General features: G+C 38.4%; 1 protein-coding gene across 1 annotated transcript; it reads left to right on the top strand.

Annotated features, from left to right (window-relative positions):
• Nucleotides 1-287: 287 nt before the first annotated feature.
• On the top strand, nt 288-17805 carry CALB1 (calbindin 1). Its single transcript, XM_086465470.1, has 11 exons — nt 288-369; nt 676-752; nt 5376-5450; nt 11003-11086; nt 11171-11227; nt 14249-14326; nt 16773-16828; nt 16925-16964; nt 17050-17103; nt 17234-17305; nt 17692-17805. The coding sequence occupies exons 1-11, from the start codon at nt 288-290 to the stop codon at nt 17803-17805; spliced, it is 789 nt and encodes a 262-aa protein (XP_086321596.1).
• The last annotated feature ends 5977 nt before the right edge of the window (nt 17806-23782 follow it).

The following is a 23782-nucleotide window of genomic DNA, read 5'->3' as shown; positions in this document are numbered from 1 at the left end:
CCGGGCAGGGCGTCTCCGGCGGGAGACCCCTGCCCCCCCCCGCGCAGGGCAAGGAGGCCGCGCTGGGGCCCGCGGAGAGGGAGGGCAGCGCCGGGAGGAGTGGCCCGGCCGGGACGGCCCCATAAATAGCCCTCGGCTGGGCGGCGGCGGGAGGAGCCGTCGCCGCCGTCGCAGCCGCCGCCGTCGCAGCCGCCGCCGCCGCCGCGGACAGAGCCAGCACCGCGGACAGCGCCCTCCTCCGCGCCCTCCTCCGCGCCCTCCTCCGCGCCTTCCTCCGCGCCCCCACCATGACGGCGGAGACCCACCTGCAGGGCGTGGAGATCTCGGCCGCTCAGTTCTTCGAGATCTGGCACCACTATGACTCCGACGGTGACTCCTTTCCCCCCGGGGCGGCGGGGGCGCGAGGGGCGGAGGGGGGCAGGCCCGCGGGAGGCTGGGGGGGACTCGTCGCCCCCCGCCCGAAAGCAGCCCCGGCGTCGGCGTCGGCCCTGGCCCCGGCCCCGGCCCCGCTCCGCGCCCGAGCCGCCGGGGGCTGGGGCCGGTGCCGGGCGAGGCGCGCAGGGAGCCGCTCCGCCAGGACGGAGCAGTCGGGTCGGAGACGTCCCTACCAGCGCCGAAGAGCGGAGCGAGTTTGGAGGGAGCGGTGGCCGCAACCGTAACTCTTTCTGTTTGTAGGCAATGGGTACATGGATGGGAAGGAGCTACAAAACTTCATCCAGGAGCTGCAGCAGGCACGGAAGAAGGCAGGCTTGGTAGGTTAACGTTTCGCCCCACTTTTCCATCTTCTCCGGGAAAGAAGAGTTTTCTTGAGCAAACTCCAGTGCCCGGGTTCCTTCTGTTGGCTGTTGCCATCACACGGTCCGTGCGCTTGCCTCACCAGGCAAAGGGAAGTAACTCGGTTAGAAATCAGCAGGTTGCAAGTGAAATAAATCATCTGCTTTGGTAAGGCGAGGCCAGGGTCCACCTCCCTGGAGAGCAGGTCCTGCTCATATCTTGCCGGGCTAGGAGCTGATGCTTCTCACAGTGCTTAAAAAGGAAAGTCAAGAAATGCATCTTTTCCTCTTGGATGGGACCTTATCCCATCGCAATTAATTTTACCTGATCCAGATATGCACTGATACTAATAAGAAAGGAGAAAAAAAAAAAAAAAAAAAAGAAAAACATCACTTCAAGTTAGTTCAACTGTTTTAATTTAGTACGTAATGGGCAGTACGGGCTGAAATGCATTTCTGCCCCTTGGTGGTCAGTAAATAGATGTGCAGATGACTGCAAACCACTTTTTGCCCTTCACCAGTGTGTTAGACACCAGGAGTACAAGTACCAAATTCTGGCAGTTTAAATTGTTCAGAGGGACAGCAAAGTTTTTGACAATGTTGTCAAAACAATTCTGTGTATGAGTTATTAAAGCACTAATAATTAATTACCTCCAAACTATACCCACGTGAGGAAAAAACAGAGAGAGAAAGAAAGAAATAAATTTAAAATTCCACATAAAGATTAGAATTAAAATAGAAGTGAACCCTTCTAACAAATAAATTGCTTTTAACACAATTGGTTTCTAGAAGAGGCCACTTAGCATCAAACTCCAATATAAAACTTGATGGAATCAATTTAAACGAATCTATGCTAAAAGACTTCTGAACTAACAGAAAATAAAGTTATAATTTAACCGGACTGCATGTGTGCATGGAGGAAATAGATTAATAATTCATAAAAGAGGGGGAAACAAATCAATACTTCATATAAGAATAGCTCCAAATTGTGCAATAGCTTTTCAGTAATTAACTTTGCTTTAAAAGTTGCTGTGTATTTTAGAAGTAAATGAAAAAAATATTAATACAAATCTTAATTTATTTTGTGGAAAATTGTATCTTCTTATTAATTGTGTGAGTATAAACTTCACACATCTGAAAATCTGTCTCTCAGCAGTGCCTCTAATGCTACTGCAGTCTAGGTACCAGTTAATTCTTAGAGCTGTTGGTGCAGGCACTCATTTTCATGAGTGTAAGTAAGTTTAAATCAAAATTTAAAACCAACCAACCAAAAAAAAGACAAACAAACAAATAAATGAACAAACAAACAAAAAAACAACAAAAGACCAAGTTAAAAACAAAAACAAAAACAAAAAACAGAAAACTGGGAAAGAATGTGGGGTTTAGAGGGAAAAAGTCAAATAATTTTTTTTTCACAGAAAAGATTAAATACAACTTCAATACCTTTCAAGTATTGCAACAGAAGAAATCTCTTTTCTATATTGAAGCACAGGAAACTTAAGTATGTCCATTAGAAAGAAGATACTAAAGCCTGTGTATATTTACTATGAATGGCATTCTTTGTAGAAATGCTGATGTATTATTCAGTAGTTAAAAAATTAATTAGAATCTCAAGGAAAAAAATATTTATCATTTTAGGATCAGATTCTTTTCTCTCTCAAAGCAAGCATGCATATCTTAAAAACAGAGCCTGCTCAAAGTAACACAGAAAAGCATGGCAGGATTATTCTTGTCTGCTACAAATTTCTTTTTTTTTTTTTTTCTTTTTTTTTTTTTTTAAATAACCTCTGCCTGTATCTCACACTATATTTTAAAAATGCTCAGGTGTTTAATTAATTTTTCCTTTCCAATTTCTGTGATTCAAACCTATCTTTGGAGTGTTCTGTTGAAATAAGCAATCTACAGTAGGAACATCAAATTTAGTACTTGGTCTATTGGGTCTGGAGTATGGATATATGTCATCTTAGGTTTCAATTCTAAGCTGATTCTTGGATTTGAAGGCTCATTTGCCAAACAAGCATCTCATCAGTTCATAACCTGTCTCACGGGATACTAATTCGGTAGTTTTGAATTTCTATTCTTTTGCCAGAAGGGACACATTGAGAAACCAGTGTAGGTTATATGTCATTTCCTTGGCTGTCCTTCTTTTAACACCCCAAAGCTTCTTTGTCATCATTAACTTCTGCATTTCAGGTCACTCTCCTGCTCACTATTCTTGAAATATTCAATTATGCATTCTTCATAGCTAGATTTTACATCAGTCATGCCATATGCATTAAAGAACCACATTGATTTTGTCATCTAATACGATGGTTCAACATTTCCCAGTATTCTTCCCAACTACAGAACCGTTCTAATTATGTTCTCATTCTGATCCTTTTATTAATCCACTCAGTAAGCCTGTACTTTCACAGTTGCTTCTTCTCAGACAGAGAATAGCATGCAGCCTGACTCATGCTAGCCCCAAAGGGTGGGGGTGTACTTGGAGGTTTTAGGGCTTGGGCTTTTCTTTGGTAACACTGTCTTTTTGCTGCATGCATTATGGTAGGTAGTGAATTGATCTGATATACTTTCAGAATGTTGAAAGAACTGCATTTTTTTTAAAGATAAAAGCTATATAAGTACATAAGCATAGCTTCCATTTATTGTGCCCCACATTTATGCAACACATTCTCTATTTAGGTTCAATTCAATTGCCCAAAGAAACTGTGGGGTATAAGTGACTGACGCAGAGATTGATAAAGGGTGAATAGGTGGATCTTGGCTGAGCTATTCCACATCCATTTCTCACTTTCTCTGCATATATAGACAAGGACAATATTTCTCCACAGAAACATGTGATTTAATAGCTGTTTATGAAAACAATCACGTAAGTGTTTCTGTAGTGCCATCTATCCTTACATTTTCAAGTCATATCAAAAAAAGGAGGTTTTTGGGGGTTTTTTCTACAGCTCCACTTGGTTGGATAAGTGTCTGTTACATTTTAAAAGGGGAGACTGAGGTGTGAAGGGCTAGTTTCTTAATTTCAAACATTGAGCACTGCATCTGTATCAAGTTTAGGACTAGATATTGTTAAATTTAGGCAAGCAGCTTAAGAGCAGTTGAAGTAAACACTTAAAAACCCCCAATTTCTGAATAATATACTAGAGGATGAGCATCCTGTTTTGATTAACCTGTAATGGGCTGTGCCTCCTTCAATGGCTGGACACTGTCTGGCACTGCGGAGCTGCTATTAGAAAGATTAGTAAAATATTTAACCAGGACTAATTAAAATCCAGGTTTCTAAATTTTCTGTTCCATCTGCTAAGCAAACTTGTCCCCACTTTGGGATCATTAGATGAAAGGTGACATTGAAGTGCATTGTATTAATAACCACATCTCTAATTAAAGCCATGGCAAATTACTAACCTGCCATAGATGACTTTGACAGAAATAGGATACTAGGCCATGATTGTATCAGCTACAAGAAACTGACATTTTAGTTAGCTTTGGTAGTTGAAATTTGGGACAAAGTGCAACGGACTTTGTACAGCTGAGGCTCCCTGTGTCTCCAGTGAGAGAATCACTTAGGTCCTATATAAGCAGATCTGTTTATTTGGACTAACAAATTAAACCTTTAATTCCGAAAGACTGCTGTATCCTCATCTATAATCATAGAATTGTCCATTGTTTTAACACAACTGTAGTCCTGATTCTTGCTGCATGGTTTTACCAGTTCACATCTATAAGAAATACAAAGAAAGTTAAAAATTTAATCGGTATCGAAGCTTGATGGCAGCTCATATCAAAGCAAGGAATGTCAAGTTGAAGTGTGAAATCAAACATTTAGATATTCACCCCAGGGCTGGCACCTTTGCTATAGCCTAGAGTGAGGATAGCCATTAGAGAACAGACATATAACAGGGACCATAATTTACAAGAAGAACAATTATGCTGGCTTTACTCTCTTGGATTTAAGGTATTGCTCAAAGTTTTCTCCCTCCAAAATCTGCCTCTCTGAAGTTCAGCAGTGACATTTTGACTCTGTTTCTATGATAATCAAATACTAAACAGTGAAAAATATGATATCATGATGAGCTCTTTTAGGGCTAAAATAGAATCCATTATTCAGGAAAAATCTGCTTAAAGATGTAGAAAGGCTATTTTGGTGTTCAGATGTATTATACTGAAATGTTCTTTATTTTGAAAGATTTTGCACTGCCTTCGAGTTACTAATTTAAAAATGAAAACTGAGAAAATTGACTAATAATTGCCTATGAACTTCACTGTCATCCTCTTAAACAAAGGAGCTATTATACACATCTTTCAACACATCTGTCTTTATAATTTTTTCATTCTGTAAACTAAAATAGGAGTTCTAAGTATTTAGATGCCAATCATTCACACTGACTATAATAGAATTCCTTAGGAAGTAAAATTTACCACAATGACGTCATTCATGATAAAAAACTACTCAATTTCATTTAAACCTGAAGAATCTAGCTGCAGTAAGTGTGAGTACTTCATTAAATGTAGCCTATTATTTGGCAAGTAATAGAATATTCAAGTAAGTTTGCATATGTTTCTCTGTATATTAATGATTCTCTCATTGTAACTTTGTAGGATTTAACACCTGAAATGAAAGCTTTTGTGGACCAATATGGGAAGACTACTGATGGAAAAATAGGAATAGTTGAGGTAAGACAGTTACTTTGTAGCAACAGACTGACATGTTTGCTTGTACAAAATACATTTAGCAGAGAACAATGTGAGCATAATATGTAAATATTTTGGCTTTTTTGTTACATGGAAAATTTCTTCTTCTGTCTTAAGATCTTTAGTATTTCTTTCACTAATTAAATTTTTTTATTGACAAAAAGTAAGGTATTCCTTACCCCTCTCCAGACATTTCACTACATTTAACTTTGCAAGCTTTATTCAGTACAAATAAGCATCAACAGCAATTTAGGTTTCCTGCAAAGCAGATAAGAGCTCTACTTTAGAAATTTGAATTGCGAAAGGTAATATGTGATTTATCTCTACCCACTATTTTGAGCTAATGCTCTGTCACCACTCGTGTAGTGAAGATAACACAAAAACGAATGCAATTGGGCAATCACTGTATGTAGTCTATTCTAAAAAAATACATACATGGTAAGAGAGCAGGTTAATCATGTTAAATTTTAACAAAATGTTAATAGTAGTTGTGATCCAGCTGGTGAAAGATCAGGACTTGTTATGAACTTTAACAGAACTTTAGGCAGAAAGTTCCCTTAATCCTTACTCCCACTTTCTAAAGATGGCAGTGATAACCAACACCATCTACATGTACAGCTGCTCAACAATTGTGTAATTTAGATAACTTGCTAGGACGGGAGGAACCAGTGTGTTTTCTCTCATGTTCAATCTTCAGTGCTGCAAGTCAAAAAGGAGAGTTTGCTGGATTACAGCTTGAGAAGTCACTTTTTCAAGCCTAAATCTATGACTCATTTATGTCACTCCCAAGGCAGTGAGACTGCCATTTTATTACTAAATGCTACTATATTTTTTCTTCTAATAATAAGAACTCTGACCTAAAGTGCTAATTAAGAAACAGCTGGAAACAAGCCAGGTCTGCAAAATTTCTACAATGACCAACTTTCGGTCAGTAGCTAATTTTAAAATAAAGGACTGAACAGAATCTGTAAAAGTCAATAGGAAATATCACTGATGACATACTAGATCATTTCAGGGCATCTATTCTCCTCTGTCATGTGTTTGAATTGCATATACTTGTTTAAATGCATATGTAATTACGACTAAACTACTATAGAAATATAAACGCTTTGTTTCACTTGCAGCTATAACTGATTTTAAAAAAACGCATCTTTTGACCATACTTAGCATTGATCAAATAGTTCTGCATCTGAAAAGAACTAGTGTTTATTTGGACTAACAAATCATTTGGTTTTGCACTAACAAAAGCTTATTCATTTGGTATTGAGATACCCTATTTAATTTAGTATTTTTTAATATGTGTAATAGCAAGCATTGAACACAAGAAGAATGTGTAGATGGTGCCAGAAGAAGATTGCATTTCTTTGCTTAGGAAATAAAACTGGAAGTTTTACCTTTCAAATTCTATTTCTGACTCTGCTATTGACTTAATGGGTAAAGGTGAGCAAATCCGATAGGGCCTGATATGGTACGATGCTTACCACCCCCAGTAAAGCGCCAAGCACACTCAGCATCTGCAGAAGCCATTGAATAGTGACAGTACTCAGTTCAGTGACTGAAAGGACTTTCTCCCTTAACATAGCAGTTTCCTAAACCAATAGCTATATTTTATTTCACTTACATCAGCATGAAGCTTGATTTGGAAAGTGCTGATGGGACTCAGATGAAATGTGTTGTACGCGAAGAGCAGTATGATATTAAAGTTGGTATTTGGAGTTGATTCTCCTTCCTTATAAATAAAAATGTCCAGTAATTCCATATAGCTCCCATTTACATAGTACATGAAATAGTTTTTCTGAAAAAGTGTGTGAATGTTGTTTAAAAAAAATTATGTAAAGCCATTCAGACTCCAAGACATCATAACGAATACCTCAGCATCTAATGGAAAATGTCCTAGCAAATAATGAGTTTTCAGAAAAGGTCTGTTGACTGAGATAAAGACAAACCTTGGGCGGCTTCACAGAGGAAGGAGTGGATTTTCAGCTCAGACTAACTGTGATTCTGTCTTTGCAAGAGGACTGCAGTTAGTTCACTAGCTTTCACCCAGTGTCCCCCCCAGCTAAAGGCAGGGTGTGACCTGTCCACTCACTTGTCACTGTGTAAGGGACTCTTAATTCACATTTTGTACTCATTCAGTCTAGCGCTTTCACTAAAATGTGGATGATGTGAAACCCAAGGTTTCAAAACTCAGAACTGTGGTAATTCCACATTCAAATTATTTGAAGCTTACTGCTACTGTAAAATTAACTACTTATTAGCCTAAAATATTCTTTGTATTCCCATTCTCTACTGCAGGATTTGAAAAAGCAAATTCACTATATCAGGTGAAAGCAATTTTAAATAGCATTAAATATGAACAGAATCATTAGAGAATGATTTCTAGAAAACAGTTCTGATATTGTTTTAAGTACTGAGAGTATTTTTTCTGTTAGGTAACCTATAAAGATGTACCTCAGCCTGCAGCTGAGCAGATAGGAGTCAAGCCAGTCTCAGGCTTTGTGGTGGTCTTTTATTACTCACGATGCAGAAGTAGAAAATTAAACCACTATTGCTGCCATACGTGAACTCGTAGTGGTCTGCACTGTTATTCAAACATGCTCACAAAGTCCCTCTATGCTCACCCTCACAAAGAAGTCACCATTAGGAATAGAACCAGGTTTCCATCTTTCCTCCCGGTAGTGGTATAACCGGGACTGGGAAGTTGAGCCACTTTCCACATGTTCTCCTCATCCCTTAATAATGCAGAATTTTCTACATAAAGCAATTTAATGCTATTTGATGCATGAGCTTGGAGAACTGGACTTCCTTTTAGCTATCTTGTTTCTATTACTGTAAAGGGTACAAAAGAAAGAAAACACAAAAAGACATTTTTGGGAAGAATCCTGAGCTAATATTGGATATTGAGCTACTACATCTTTGCAACGTAAAAGCCTGTGCTTTCCCCGAAGTCTCACAAAGGGTGACAGGTATAGCTTAAAATAAGGTGATTTTCTTCCAGAGGTAATGTATTCTATACTTTAAATGCAGTTTGGTACTGCTCGTAAGCTGTCAATGATTCTTCGGAAAGTTACTATTTTACACTTACCCTTGTACCTGGTACTATTTTACAGCGCCCTTGCAAAATTCACCAGTTAGCTACAGAGATCCCACAAATGACATCTCATTCATAATTTTCACACATGTAGACCCTTTCCATTTCCCCTAACTCTGCTTATTATAATCAGTTCTTTCATTCAGTGTTTGTTGTGTAGGAATGTTGATTTACTCTAAAAATCAAAGCTCCCCTGTCATGGGAGAAATAAAGAAATTTTTCCATAAATCAGTACTAAGTTACACACATTTAGCTATTGTGTATGTATGAACACGTAATTACCCACATGTGTATTGTCTTGGTTTGAAAGACAGGTGTTTGCGGAGGAAGGCAGGAGCCTCCCTCGAAAAGGAAAGTGCAACCCCCTTCCCTCCAAATTATTATAATTTTGAAATTAACGGGCCTTCAGGCAAAGATATGGAGAACAGGAATAACAGTTCTTTACTAATATATATATATATATATATATAACACAAGGCAGGGAAAAACAAACAACCCACTGGTTTACACTGACAGAGTCAGAAATACAACCTGCCACCCTGTTAGGGTGGCAGTAGCAGTCCGATAAGATGCTGGCTGCAGCCCTCCTGAAGTGATGGATGTAGTTCTGTGGAAGCAGCGATCTTGTAAAAGGGTCTGGTCTTCCTCCGAAGGTCCAGTGGTAGGTAGGTAGCTCTTGTCCTCTGGAACTCCAGTGCGGGGGGGAAAACTCCTCTGGGAATCCAGTGGAAGAAGGCTGCTAGGGTGTTCGAGATCTCAGTTTTTATTTGGCATGGACTGCTTGGCTCCTTCCCCCCGGGCGGAGCATCTCACAATGGGATGGGGAGTCGTGAGGCAGTTCCTTGATGGGCCATTAACAGGAGATAGCCCAGGAGCGAGTTATCGATGGGTCAGGCGATAAGGCATTGTTGTGCCCATGAACAGGAGATAGTCCAGAGGGGGGAGGCGGGGAGCACCGCCCCACCTGGTCTCAACAGCTCCTGAAGATGGTAATAGAATACATTTTTTTTCCCTTTTGGCACATTTTACACTGTAACCTAGGACAGTATACACTATTTATAAAGGAATGGTTTTTGAAGCTGATGACAAAACCACATTGTTTAAGTTGATTTGGTTTGCTGTTCAGCCATTTAGCAAACTCACTCAGAATGCTCTGATGGGCCTGACAGCCTGCCATCAGCTGCACCATTTCTGTAAGGAAAGTGCTCTGATGTGTCTTTTCAGTTGTACCTACACTTAAATAATATAACTAATTCCTTGCACAGATAATTTTAGAGAAACAAGAGATTTGTCTGCATACCCTTGTTGTGCCTGTAGGGTGAGAGGGAGAGCTGAGCTCATCTATGGCACTGCTGGAACCCAATAAAAAAGCCTGAGCAATTAGGCAATAGCACTGAACTAGATAGAACGAGGGATTTGGGGGTGTGAAATGAATGCAGAAAATCAAAAATCTGCATCAAAATTTTAAGATGGGGATCCAGGAAGTCTGCAGATGTCATTTTTCATAAAAGAATGCAGCTAAGAAATCTGTCTTTCTCCATTTTCTCTTCCTAGTAAGCACAGCTGGTCTATTCTTCAAGTAAAAAGTTTTCTTTAATCAAAACACATTTCGTACATTTTGAGGACAGAAAAAAATATTGAGCTTTTGTTAAAAACAAATCATGATTTTACATTAAATTATACAGCATACTCTCCATCTTATACGTTTGTCACTTGCCAAAATTGAGTTACAGTAAATGAACATTTTCAATAATCAGTATAATAATGTCTGATTTTAAAAAAGCCTTTTGTAGAGCAGAGGCATTGGAAGAACCACCCCTGATTTTGCAGGACTAAAAGCCCTTTTGATTTCTTTCTGGTATTTATAGCTCTTCTTGAACACATCTCGGTGCCTGACAAATGATCACCGGTTGCCATCCCCTTACCCTCCCCACGTTTTTTTCTTCTGGCTTTTCCATATACTTTTCTGTTTACCTTACACATCTTCTTCATGCCAGTGTTCCTCTTCCTCGGTATCTATGAGTAGTTTATTTTCCTCGCTTTCTTAATTCATGGTCCTTCACACTTATCCTCTTAATATACTTGCTCTTTGCTTTCCCTTTGTGCTGATTCCAAGGTTTTTGTCCCAGATCCTAACTCTAAATGGGTGAATTTTTTCCCCTCTTTCCCCAGTTACCCCTTCGGTAAAGTGCTGTCTCATCCCCTTCTCTCAGACCTCAGTTCTGTCTGACCTTGATGAATATGGCAAAGCTGCAAGTCAGAAGCCTTTCAGAGGAACCTTCCAAACATTTCACCTAACAGGATGAAGCTTCCTATGGGGCCACAATAGGGCAGTACGAGCACAAAGAATTTTGTACTCTTTTTAAAAGTTTCATGCTTCTTGTACATGCCCAGCTGGGCTAATGAAGAATCAAAATTTAGTCTTTCTTAAATTCTGTTACAGCTTGCTCAGATATTACCAACGGAGGAGAATTTCCTGTTGTTCTTCAGATGCCAGCAGCTAAAGTCAAGTGAAGACTTCATGCAGGTATGAAAAAAGTTGCCTTTTATAAAATCATCCAAGACCCGCTTGCCATAATACATCATTAAAGCATTCACTTTCTGATTGTAGACATGGAGAAAATATGACAGCGACCACAGTGGCTTCATTGATTCTGAGGAACTTAAGGTAAACTGCTATCTATGAGTATGCACGACATGAGAACAGGTGTTAGGTTACAGTCTGTCCTGCTATCCGTTTCTTCAGATCCCCACCCATGCATGTTTTTGCATTTCAAACATGACCAAAAAGCAATAGGATTAGCTGATGGTTTTTATCATCATTAAATTAATCTGATCACTGTTTTTTAAAACATGTTTTAATTCAGATCAACATTTGTCTCAAGTGACTCAGGTTATCAAGTATTTTAGCCTAGAAGTAAGAAAGATTTTAAAAGCAAGATAGGCCTCTGAAAGCTATGTTGTTCTTTTTTTGGTATATTAGGGAGGAGGGCTGTTTTATTGGTCTTTTTCCTAAGGGCATCACTACCATTAATCACTATGCTGCTGGACAGATCATGCTGTCTCAAGCATTATGTAACCATACAGTTTCCACTGTAATACTGTTAGGCTACCACAAATGGAATTGTGTTGCCCTTGCTCAGTTAACTTGGTGAGGTTTTGGTATCAGCTTTAATATGCACAAATAAGAGCAGAATCAAGATTATTCCATTAGCCATCTCAGCCTTGCAGAGTTAACAAACCTTAAAACTAGAGTAATTTACCTCCCTAGTCACAAAACTAACTGCAATTTGTAGATGCTGAATCACAGAGTGACAGAATCACAGAGTATTTGGAAGGGATCTCTGGAGGTCACCTGGTCTGAACCCACTGCTCAAGCATGGCCACCTAGAGCCAGTTGCCCAGGATTATGTCCAGACAGCTTTTGAGTATCTCCAAGGATGAAGACTCCACAACCTCCCTGGGCAACCTCTTGGTCACTCTCACAGTAAAAAAGTGTTTCCTGACATTCAGAGGGAACCTCCCATGTTTCAGCTTTTGCCCGTTGCCTCTGGTCCAGTCACTGGGCATCAGCCTGGCTCCATCCTCTTTGCCCTCCCTTGAAGTATTTATATAAGTTGATAAGGTCCCCCTGCACCCTCTCTTCTTCAGGCTGAAGAGGCCCAGCTCTCTCAGCCTTTCCTCATAGGAGAGATGCTCATATACAACAGCCTCTGAGTAGAAATGTGATGTTTTCCACAATTCAATTGCACTTGATACATTCCCCTGAATTTAAAGTTAGAGTAATCAAAACAATTCACAGGAAGAGAAAGACCTAGCAATGTTTATCCATCTAATTTGGACTATTTTGCCCATATGTTGTATTCTAAAGAAAAACTACATAAGCTTGTTTAACTAAAGCATTGGGAGATCAAACTGTCTGAAAACCCTACAGCTCTTCTGTTCAGAAGAGGAATCCACATCAGAGCATTCACATCTTTTTCCCTTTTCCCTTCTTCTTTCTTTGAATTTTGTATCTGTGTGACATTTGCCAAGGATCCTACCTCAAGGTAACCCTCAGGCAGAAGAGCCCATTCTTCTGCTGGCTGGTCACAGCAGGCTGGCTTACCTAAAGTCAGTAGGATCAGGAGGAGGCCATTCACATAGCACTTAAGAACTCTCCACATGTTAGATGATGCCTTAAGGAGTGTTGCCAGCTGCTATAATTTAAAATAGACTTAAAAAGGCAGGGCTGATTGAGGACCAGCTGAAGAATGAAGACATTTTAACTGGATCCCTAATGGTCCCATCTCTCTTGTGCTGCGAGATTTTGTCTGCCTCAGAGAAACAGGCCATTTTAACATGTTGAAAATAAGACATAAATGTCCAGTTTTATTTTTAGATCAGTATTTATCGACAAGCCCAAACACTTCAAGCATTTGCTGTGTGAGGAATACACCCACTTAAAACTTTTTAAGAGAAATTTAAGCTGGAAATCGGGAAAACTTTCTAACAATAGTAACGACAGTGGAATACTTTGTGTAAGGGGGAGGCGCTCTCCATTACTGTCTGTATCTAGGAAAGGTTTGGCAACAGCTCCGCTCAGACAGTAACTCAGGAAGTTTAGATATAGACAATCCTTTCTTGAGATATGGAGACTGGATAGCCTTTCAATGTCCTTTCCAGTTCTATTTTCCATCAAAGCACACAAGATTAAACATGTTTCTGTTACATCCATTTACAACATTTCAGTCATGTCCTTTATATACAAGCTACCAGGAAGGCCTTCCAGTACAAAGGGAATCATACTAGAAGAACTATAGGGGGTATTAGTCATTTGACTATGGATGTGGTTGCATTCAAGTTCAAGAATACCATTTATGTACAAATAGATTTTCTTATGACCTACTCCTTTTTCTATTTCGAAATGTGGCTCAAAATTCCACAAAGATAATGACACTCCAACTGATGACAGCAATTAGGTACTTCAGTGAACATTGACTTCTCAGGTCTTGCAATGCCCTTGTTAAATAAATTTGTATCTTTTTTTAAAATGTCACAGATCTAGTACAGAAATTTAAACCACTGAATGAGTGGAAACAATCTTATTTTTTAAAGTCAAAATGGCTGGTGTTTCAAGTCATGTGATACTATAGCAAATTCTCATTCAAAAAAATGCAATGAAAACCGGCTGCACACATTTAAAACACAAGGTAGGAGGGAGCAACATAGGTTAACGTTCACTTCTAGCATCAGGTACTGCCATAGGCAAGGAGAAAACTCGATTAATCATTGAACTTTTCTGTGAAATTGTTCCTATGTTGCAAGAAGTGATTAGGCATCCAAGATTTCAAGGAGGCTCAAGGTTAATTAGTTTAGTTTACTAATAGAGCTGATTAAGAAACAGTATACTTGAAAGCCAAACTATTTTTTCCCGAATTCACAATACCACAAATGGCATACAATGCAGAAAGCTTTATGAGTCACTTTTTCCAAATAAAACTGTGCAATATACTTGAACTGATCAAAAGAAACTGTTACATTCTTAGCTGACAATTACTACTTTTCATACTTATTTGGAACTTCAGCAGTAAATACTAAAGTGTGAGTAAAATAGTATTTCCCATTAGTGTAATCTGAAGTTAGCAAGTCAAGCATTTTATACTGTAGATAAAAATTCACCTATTTACTCTTCTATTTTTTTTAACAGAGCTTCTTGAAAGATTTATTACAGAAAGCAAATAAGCAGATTGAAGACTCAAAGCTAACAGAATACACAGAAATAATGGTAAGATCACTTACAGGCGTACTTCATCAAGACTGGATTAATCCAAACTGTTTATCTTTAGCCACTGGAAGGCTCCAAATGACTTGGAGCCCCACCAGGTCCTAATCAGGCCAACTATATAATTGCAACAGACAGACAACTGTGGCACCTAGCACTGCAAGTACCTCTGCACTACAGAGCTTGGATGGGCAGTTTTCAGAGCTGCTTAAAAAGCCCCAAAATCTCAGGAATTTTGAATCTTCTTGGTATTTACATACATTAGAACATACCATGGTATTTTGCCCTGCTTTGTTTCCCTGTGCCATTAGTTGTAAAACTGAAGCTTTCACAGGTCATAGGAGAAAAAATTGTGCCTGTCATAATTACACTCTTATGTTCAGATCAAATTAATTTGGGGTTACTTTCCATGTTTTGCCTTCTTACAGTGCTGTAGTGTCTGTCTCTTGTCTTAAAAGTCATCACAGCGTGGTAGCTTCTTACCAGATTTACAAGCATCTCACTCTTTCCTTCTCCCCGCCTTCAAGAAGAAGAAACTGGTGGTTTAGATAAACACTAGAACAAAACTGTTGCTTCCCTGGCCTTTAATCAGCCTGTCCTTGGGCACTCCTCCTATCCCACCGCTATGGTGCTCCATGGTAAAGACCAGTATTGGCTTCTGAGTGGAGGTTTCAATGAAAAAAAAAAAAAAAAAAAGACTCAGAATTCTTGTCTTCAGGAAATGTGTAACACGACATTTTTTGTTTTACCAGCTTGGTTTCATGCTAAAATATTTTTAGCAATCAGAAACGTGGTAGGTAAACACACTAGCCCTCAAACTGGCCTGAGAATGGCTGATCAAAACTTGTGTTTCTCCTGGGAAAAGTCTGCTAGTTTGTTGAACGAGTATAATATATATATATTTACCTAGAATTGCCACTGTTTATTCACTGGTGAAGATAACACACATCCTTTTCATTCAGAGAGCTTTTTAACCTTCGACTTAAAGTGTGCTCTAAGTTCTGACCTCTGCAGAGAGAGACAATGACAAAGAATTAACGACAGTTAAGAAAAAAACATAAGGCCAGTGGTCCCATAATCTCCTCAGAAACTTCTTAGAAAAGATGACACATGGTTCTGAGCAGCTGCAGGCAGGCAGGCACAGCCAGCCACTAACAACCCATCAAAATACAATGTGTTGACTTCATAGCTGCCACTGCTTACTTCCCCCAAATGCAAATCTCCTTTAATGAGAAATGCACGCAAGGCAGATGCTTTTATACAAGGAAACAAAGTGTTAAAATGAACCAAGGTGTTATGTAGAAATAAATGTTTTTAGAATTGGTCCCTTTTCTGGTCTTTTTTGCCATTCAATGTGTGTTAACCAAGTGAAATTAGGTCTTTTTTCATGGCATTAATTCTATCTTTAAAAGTACAGGATGTCATTTTTCCTCTTATCTAAAAATTACATCTAAAATTACTGTGATTGAAAGTGATGGGATGGAGTGTGGGCGGTGGTGTTTTCAGTACAATGTCTAACAATGTTTTGTACAGTTTGCTGCTTTTGTGACTCTTTTATACAGCAAAGGCAAAATAATACTTGAAAGTAGAAGAGCGGAACTATACATACATAAAAACTGGGAGAGGAAGTACCACACAGATGCAATATCTCCATCCACCTCTAATAACAAATATAAGCTGTTTGTGCCTCTTAAGCAGCAGGAGCTCATCCCTTCAAGGCCTCAAGGGAAAACACTTTAATACAATATGGTGATTAAAAATTATTAGAAATAGTATTCACTTATTTTGTCAAATTTCATTAAGATATTTATTCCTATAACTTAATTATTTGGAGAGATTTAATTTCCCATTTTCATACTATCAACAAAATGTAGTCATCTACAGCATCTGTTCACTCTTTTCCTGAAATATATCACAGAAACAGAACATGATCTTTACTTAAACGTTTAGACCTAGCAGCTAAGGAATGAAATGTCTATTACTTTCTGTCTAAGGAATTGAATGCCTCGGATTCTATTGAACTTTACCCCACTGTTGTTTCACCTTTATGAATAGAGAATAACGATGCTACTATCAGATCATGACGTAAAGTCAAAGTAAAATGTTATCATGTCAACACTCCTCTCATTTATAAATAATTACATGTGTGTTTCTCATATGGGACATTCATCAATGTAGGCAGGTTAAGACCTACCTTACAGTAGGTTAATCAGAATTGTTCATCTGGTTTCCTCTCAGGCTTTTGCAGTAGAACTATTTACTATAAATTACTTCTTTGGTACTTTAAATAAGTGTACCACAAAGCATATGTGACAGATTAAAATATGGGGCCATTGTTTCAGCATGAAATAAAGGCTAAGTTTCATTGAATTTAAGTTTTCCAAAGAAATATGTCCTACATTATGTTGATTAATTTTGATTAGTAATGTAAAATTACATATTATTTCAGCTCAGGATGTTTGATGCAAACAATGATGGGAAATTGGAGCTTACTGAACTGGCCAGGTATGTCTTCTGTCTCTTTTTACAACAAATATCATGCACCAATCACCGTTACGGAAACAGTTAAATATTTTGACCTTTGCTTTTTTCTCTCCAAAGACTACTGCCTGTACAGGAAAACTTTCTTATTAAATTTCAGGTATGAATATTCACATTCTTGAAATAACATATTACCATCACACATAACTGGTGTCACTAATGGATGTTTTCCTTTTGGCATTTAGGGTGTCAAAATGTGTGCAAAAGAATTCAATAAAGCCTTTGAGATGTATGATCAAGTAAGTCTTCAAAAAACCCTTTTATTAATTGCACAGTTCGATGGCACTTATTTTTGAATTTGTGGAAAACTAGCTATAACATCTGAAACAAAAATGAATATTTAAAATTATCTTTAATGTTATTTTTCAGGATGGCAATGGCTATATAGATGAAAATGAACTTGATGCATTACTGAAGGATCTCTGCGAAAAGAACAAAAAGGTAATCCTAGAGGGCTTTTTTTCCCTTTAGAGATTAGATTTAGTTTGGATTTTAAGGACTCTTTAATCCATCCAATTAAGATAAACAGAGAGCTTCTAAGTCATAATTCCAGAAGTCAAAGTACAACTAAAAATCTTGGCAGAAGTCATAGCAGTGTAAATCCTGAACTAGGGGAGCTGTGATCACATAGCGACACTGTCAAAAGCTTGCTTCTGGGACATCAGCTATCAGAAATCTAACACACGGCTACAATATGAGTAACATACAAATACTGTGGACAGGCTGAGAACATCCTGTTTTGTTTTCTTATTTTCTGCCTTTGGAAGCAAACTTACTCGTGTTGGTAACTAAACAGAATTATAAAGCATTATCTGTTCTTTAAATAGGAATTAGACATTAACAACCTTGCGACATACAAGAAAAGCATCATGGCCTTGTCTGATGGAGGAAAGCTTTACCGAGCAGAACTGGCTCTTATTCTCTGTGCTGAGGAGAACTAGAACTCTTATATCATGTCCACTTAACTAGTGATGTACTCTATCTACAAAATAACTGTGTACTATAAGGGAGTAGGCTGTATTTTTAAACTGCGTATAGAAAATTAGCCAGGATGTGTGGCACATTCCTTTAAGTTTGTTTCTATACTGTTTGTAATGTACAGTTTTTGTAACAATAAGATTGATAAAGAGAATGTCTATGTTTGGGCCAGTCTGTATATTCAAAAAGAAACTAAAATATGTCAGGGTTGGTTTTGGTTTTGGGTTGGTTTTTTTTTTTTGCTTTCATATACACAGCTGGAAAAAAAATTAAACCTGCTGACATTGCTGTGGTCATCATATCCTTTGACACTTGCAACATTTCTTGTTGAACTACATAACAAAAAGGTCTACATCTCTTTCCCCACTACAACTAAATGGGTTTTTTTAAATGCAAAATACGAATTCAGATTAAATATGGCCTAGGTCTGAAACAGGAAAGAGATGTTGGCATGTCTGATTTCCAAAATTTAACAAGGCACTAGGAAATATTTTCAGTTGTCAAACCACCCACTTACAGGTCTGTGCTCTCTGCAGTTTTTCAATTACTCTTCTCTTTAGAAACTCATAGCGTATAGACAAAGCATTTATCTGGGATAGATCTCCATGCAGTAGTTGACAAAAATATAGTGTTTTCAATCTGTTTAGCTGTTTAACTTTACTGGATTTAAACACAGGCACTTGAGAAATAAATGTCTTTGATCTGTCTTGAAATCCTGGCTAAATGACAGGTAGTATAGTTAATTCACAGATTAACATATGATATTATAAGTGTACCTTTCATGACTATTGCTGTGTCAGAGAATATGACAATCCATTTTCTAAACTATTTTCACATTTTGCAGGTTATAATTATCCTAGTAAATCGCTGTTTTTACATCATATTCTGTGTAATCTATAATTAAATTTAATATCCTAAGATTGTGGTGTCTAATTTGTCTATCTCCTGGATTATTTTTCCTGTAGCATGTAAAGGACAAAACAACTATTGAAAAAATATGTGCCCCCTTGGATCTTACACTGAACTACTAATGTATAATAATTGTATTAAAATTTAACACTAAACAAAGCAAAAGATGTAGTACAGATTTTACACCAATTTAGTAATTTCGTTTACATGCTGGGGTCTGCTTTTTATTATGCTAGGGAGGTATTTTTTAAATGGGAATTATACTGTGGAAACAGTCCTGTCTTCTTCTATCTTTGTAGTTTTTTGGCCTGACTCCCTTTTTACTTTGCATTGGTTTTATGCTGAGCAAATCCATGGATGTCCAGGCCATTGCTCCCAGTATGTACTGGTGTAGGAACGAAATTGGGCTGTGTCTTAAAGCCAATAAACCTATGTTACCTCCATGTACAACTGTTTCAGAAGCAATTCCGGGTTAGCAGATTAGCTAAATATACCCTCTCAGATGTATCCCTGTATCTTATTTACCGAGCAGGAGCAAATGCATTTTATTTGAAATGTGTCTCAAACAATGAGGCTCAGATCCTTCAAGATTACAGTCACTGAACTCCCACTGAAATGAATCCTTGAATTCCTCAGGTGAACTCAGGCAACTAAATACCATTTCAGGAATTGCCTAATGGCCTTGGGCTCTCTGCAGTCTGAGCCTTGGAAAGTTAAGGAGTAGGTGGTGCTGGATGGGGTCTTTCTGAAAAAAACAACCAACCAACCAAACAAAAAAACACCACAAAAAATTAAAGTAAGATTAAGCTATCTCATTCTTACCACTTTACTCCCACTCCATGCACAGTGATTTAACTTCTCACCTGCTTGTTTTCCTATTTTTTCTATGCAATGTGAAATACAATTGTGTGCGTTCAGTGAAGAAACAGTCAATCTGCCTATCAGTACAAATGATTGACATTGTTCATACTGTGCACTTGAAACCCTGGATTTTGCCTTATTTTAACGTTTTAAAAGTGTAAAGGTAGAGAAAAAACTCCAAAACTTGTATGTAAAAATACAATGTGACTGTTAGCTAAAATCATTACAGTAGAAGATAAAGTATTAAAAGTGTTTTGAGAAAAAGTCATCACAGAAACTGGAATCTTCCTGAACATGAGTGGTTACCTGTCACAGATCTGTTCTGAAGCCACCCTTCCAGTACTCCTGTGGCCCACCAGCTGTCAGTGCTGCAGCCGATAGAGAAAGCAGGTCTCAGTCACCCACAGGCAGAATGTTCCTGCGGCTATTTCTGATAAATAAAACTAGGATTAAAAGACAGCAATTTAAAAACCAAATTCTAGCAAAGGTGTCTTCTATGTCAATGCAAGGCAAAGTGTAGCAAATATGGGTAAGACAAAACTGCTGTAAAAACTCCAGGTTTTAAAATCTCTAAAACACTCCTGAGCAGAGCTGTTAAAAATGTCAGGGTTGGGGCAGAATGAGACTTGGAATAATAAAGAGAAGTGATGACAGGTAAGATGGCAAGCTTCTTTTTTCTGGTAGACATCTGGTGACCAAAAAAAAAGTTTGAAAGTAAAATTGTAGCACGCACAAAAATTAATTACATGAGACAGTGCATGTATGCCATATTCCTGCTAAACAGAGAAACTGACTGACACATAGCTACCTGGGATCCACTTTACTGAAGGTATTAACCATTTCACTGTCTAAAAATACCTATTTCATTAAAATAAATATTCAAATAAGCACTCAAGCTAATAAATACTGAAAACCACTGTCCTACAAATTACAAACAAGTATGCTGTGAAAAATTTTAGCCCATTCTAGTTTAAATGTATACAGATTAAAATTTAACACAGTGCATGGCATTCAAAACAAAGCAGCTGATTTTCTATTAATTTTAAAGCACAAACCAGCAACCTTTTACAAATATTGAAAGAAAAAAAAAAAAAAAGAACAGTAACTATTAGGCCCTTAAAAAACTTTTGGCATTATAAATGCAGCATCTGCTGACAGAAGTAAACCTTGACAGTACCAGGCCAGGCAGAGGGAGGGCCTGCTTTCCAGCTGTGCCCACAACACACTTCATCAGTGCACCTCAAGGGCCTCTCCTGACCCAAGCCAGTAACATCACCCAGCTGCCAGCTGTGATACAAACCACTGCCTATTATGGAGAATATCATGCCAGCATTCACTGATGATTTAGTCAGGATTGAACAGAGGCCTTGAAGTAAGCGATTAGCTTTCGTCCACTGCTGCACTGTTGTATCCCAAAGAGTTCATGCATGGTATCATAGCACTGGCCTAATCCCCCCTGTATACAACATAGCCGTGATTGAAAAGATGACCCACACAAGCTTATGACATTTCTGAACAGCATATTCCACATGCAAATGTCAAATACAGCTCAGGATGCTGAGACCTAGCAGCGCTTTTACATAAAATGAACCATTTTGTCTCACCACAAAATATGCACACGCTGCTGTTAAACTCGACTTAAACCAAGATTAAGTGTTCGTTTCATGAGACAATGCTAGCTTCTGAATAATTTCCATTTGACATCTTATACCATCATTTATACTAAGCCCTCATCATAACCATGGTTATAATCACTGGTTGTGGAGGCATACCGAAATCTGCATCTACTTGCTGTGTCTACTAGGAGGCTCAGACTTCATACTTAGACACCCAAATGCATGTGGCCTGATTTTCTGAAGTGCTGAGCACCTCCAAATCCCTCTGAAATAATCTGAAGTCATTCTGCAGCAATTAAAAGCAGGCCAATGCACTGAAAACCCAAAGATCATTTTATTTTACTGCATGTGTGATGTGCGGAAAAGAATTTACAACCTGAAAGGTTATAAAGTAGGTATGTTTATTGCACGCAGATGCACGGAGGATCACTCCACCACAAACATGCATACCCACCGTGGCCGCTTGTCCAGTATTTATACAGTTAAAACATCACCTATTTTGAAATGCCTATACATATTCATGACCTATCCCCGAAAAGGCAGTTCCTTCCGGTCACTTCATTTCCATAATCTCCGCCTCCGCCTCCTGCTCACTGCGATCTCGCAGTTCCTCCTGGTGGTAGTGGGCAGGGGTCTTCAGGGATGAAGGCCATATGTCTTCCTCGCTGTGTACTCCTCACCTCTCCCCTGGAATCTCTAATTTAGCTGAACTTGCAGTACCAGACTGGTTTCAGCCTGGTCTGTCCTTGTGTGCACATCTGGCTGTCTCCTTTTTGTTCTTGTTTAGAGATGGATGTTAGCTAGCCCTCATCTCCTCCTGCCTTTGATGACTTTGAGCCATGAATTATGTCCTTGTTTCTGTCTTTTCTGTTTCCCTTATCAGCTTCTTTCTCAAGCAATTTGCAGGGGTTAGTGACTAATTGCTTCTTGCACGCATGTTAGTTCTGGGAAGTAAGTTTTAATAGTTTTAGCTTTTTCTATGTGGCTCCCTATTAATATTTCGATATATATTTGGTTATAAAATATATTTTCTATATGTCACCCTATCATATGAAATTATCACATAAAAGGCTGGGGTGTTTACCTCTGTTAAAGTGGGGTTACATGTTTAGCAGCTTCAACACAAGACGGAAGCAGTAAGACAAAGATACAAATTTCCTTGCAATTCAAGTGTCTTTACTCTGCATATTACCAGCATGTGAAAAAAAAGTAAAGATAAATGAGAAGCTCATGTGCCAATGAACTTGGAAGCCAGGATAGACAGGTAGGAACCCATAGTTCCCCCAAACAGAATCATCTTCTGCTTATAAAGCAGACTTTCAAATTGGTAAATAACAGCAATATTCTTAACAGTAACTGAAATATGCAAGAGGAGGGAATTCCCAGAAACAGGAGAACCAAAGATTGACAGCAGTTCTGGTACCATAGCAAAGAGGTAATACAACTAATCTCTTTCATTTGCAACCTCAAATGATTTTCATGACTTGTTTATAAGCCTCTCCTTTCATAGCACAGAATTCATCGAAGAAATTGTAACAGACAGATTCAAAGACAGTAAATCATCAGCTGAAATAAAATGGAAAATTTCAGAAAGATGTACTTTTCAGTTGAAGACAATGAATCCACTTTGAGTGTCTCTAAATTGAGTTCATGGAAATGACAGCACCTTTGATGGGTCATGCAAAAGTCATTTGAAAAAAGGTATTTGGATTCCAGGAAAGTTTTCCTTGTGATCCGTGAAAATTAAATTGCCTCTGCAGCCCTACTGACTCCTTTTGCAATCTCCAATGTATACCATCACCTTTTCTGGCCACTTTCTTGTCCCTCCAACTTCATCTCTGTAACATTATTATGCCACAAAGCAATAATTTTTTCATACTTTACCTTGTGGCTCACTGGCAATCTGAGGTAGTCAGGAATGTAACAATCTCAGGGCAAATATGTCAGCACAACACAATGTGGACGCTATCTCCTACCATTTCTGCTATGTTTGGAACAAGTAGCTACGATGACTATGCTTTATGTCTGTCGGTGGGAACTGTGCACAATACACAGCTGCGGAGCATGCTTATATTTGGCCCCTCTTGGGATTTAGGGATATTTTATGCCTCTTTCAGGACAGTCTCACCCTTGTGGGCACTTAGGAACAGGTTCTTTTGGAATTTCCAAGCCAAGCCAGATACCACCTGGGTTAGGTAGTCACTATAAAGCTACTTTCTCTTGTTCTTTTCCTGAGTTCAGATGTCACACGTTGCTATTTCAGTAACAAACAATTAAATTGTATTTAGGTAAAAATAAACTTGAGATATTCAAGACTCATCTTTTCATAGTAATGTTCCACTCCTGTCCCTAACAGCTCTTTTAATGAAGGAAATTAATCCAAGCAAGACTATTCCATTCTCCTGCAGAAGTGGACAGCTAGATCAGAGTTAAGTTTTTTCACTTAACTTAGTCTATATATTAGAAAATATTTTATAACCTATTCAATAACAAATAATTCTTTAAAACATTATATGCAATTTCTAAAACCTGCATCAACACATCCTATACATCT

Source organism: Leptosomus discolor, chromosome 5 (genome assembly GCF_034619465.1).
Source record: "Leptosomus discolor isolate bLepDis1 chromosome 5, bLepDis1.hap2, whole genome shotgun sequence".
Lineage (NCBI taxonomy): Eukaryota > Metazoa > Chordata > Aves > Leptosomiformes > Leptosomidae > Leptosomus > Leptosomus discolor.
Note: the sequence above shows the minus strand (reverse complement) of the source record. Positions and strands in the feature narration are given on the sequence as shown.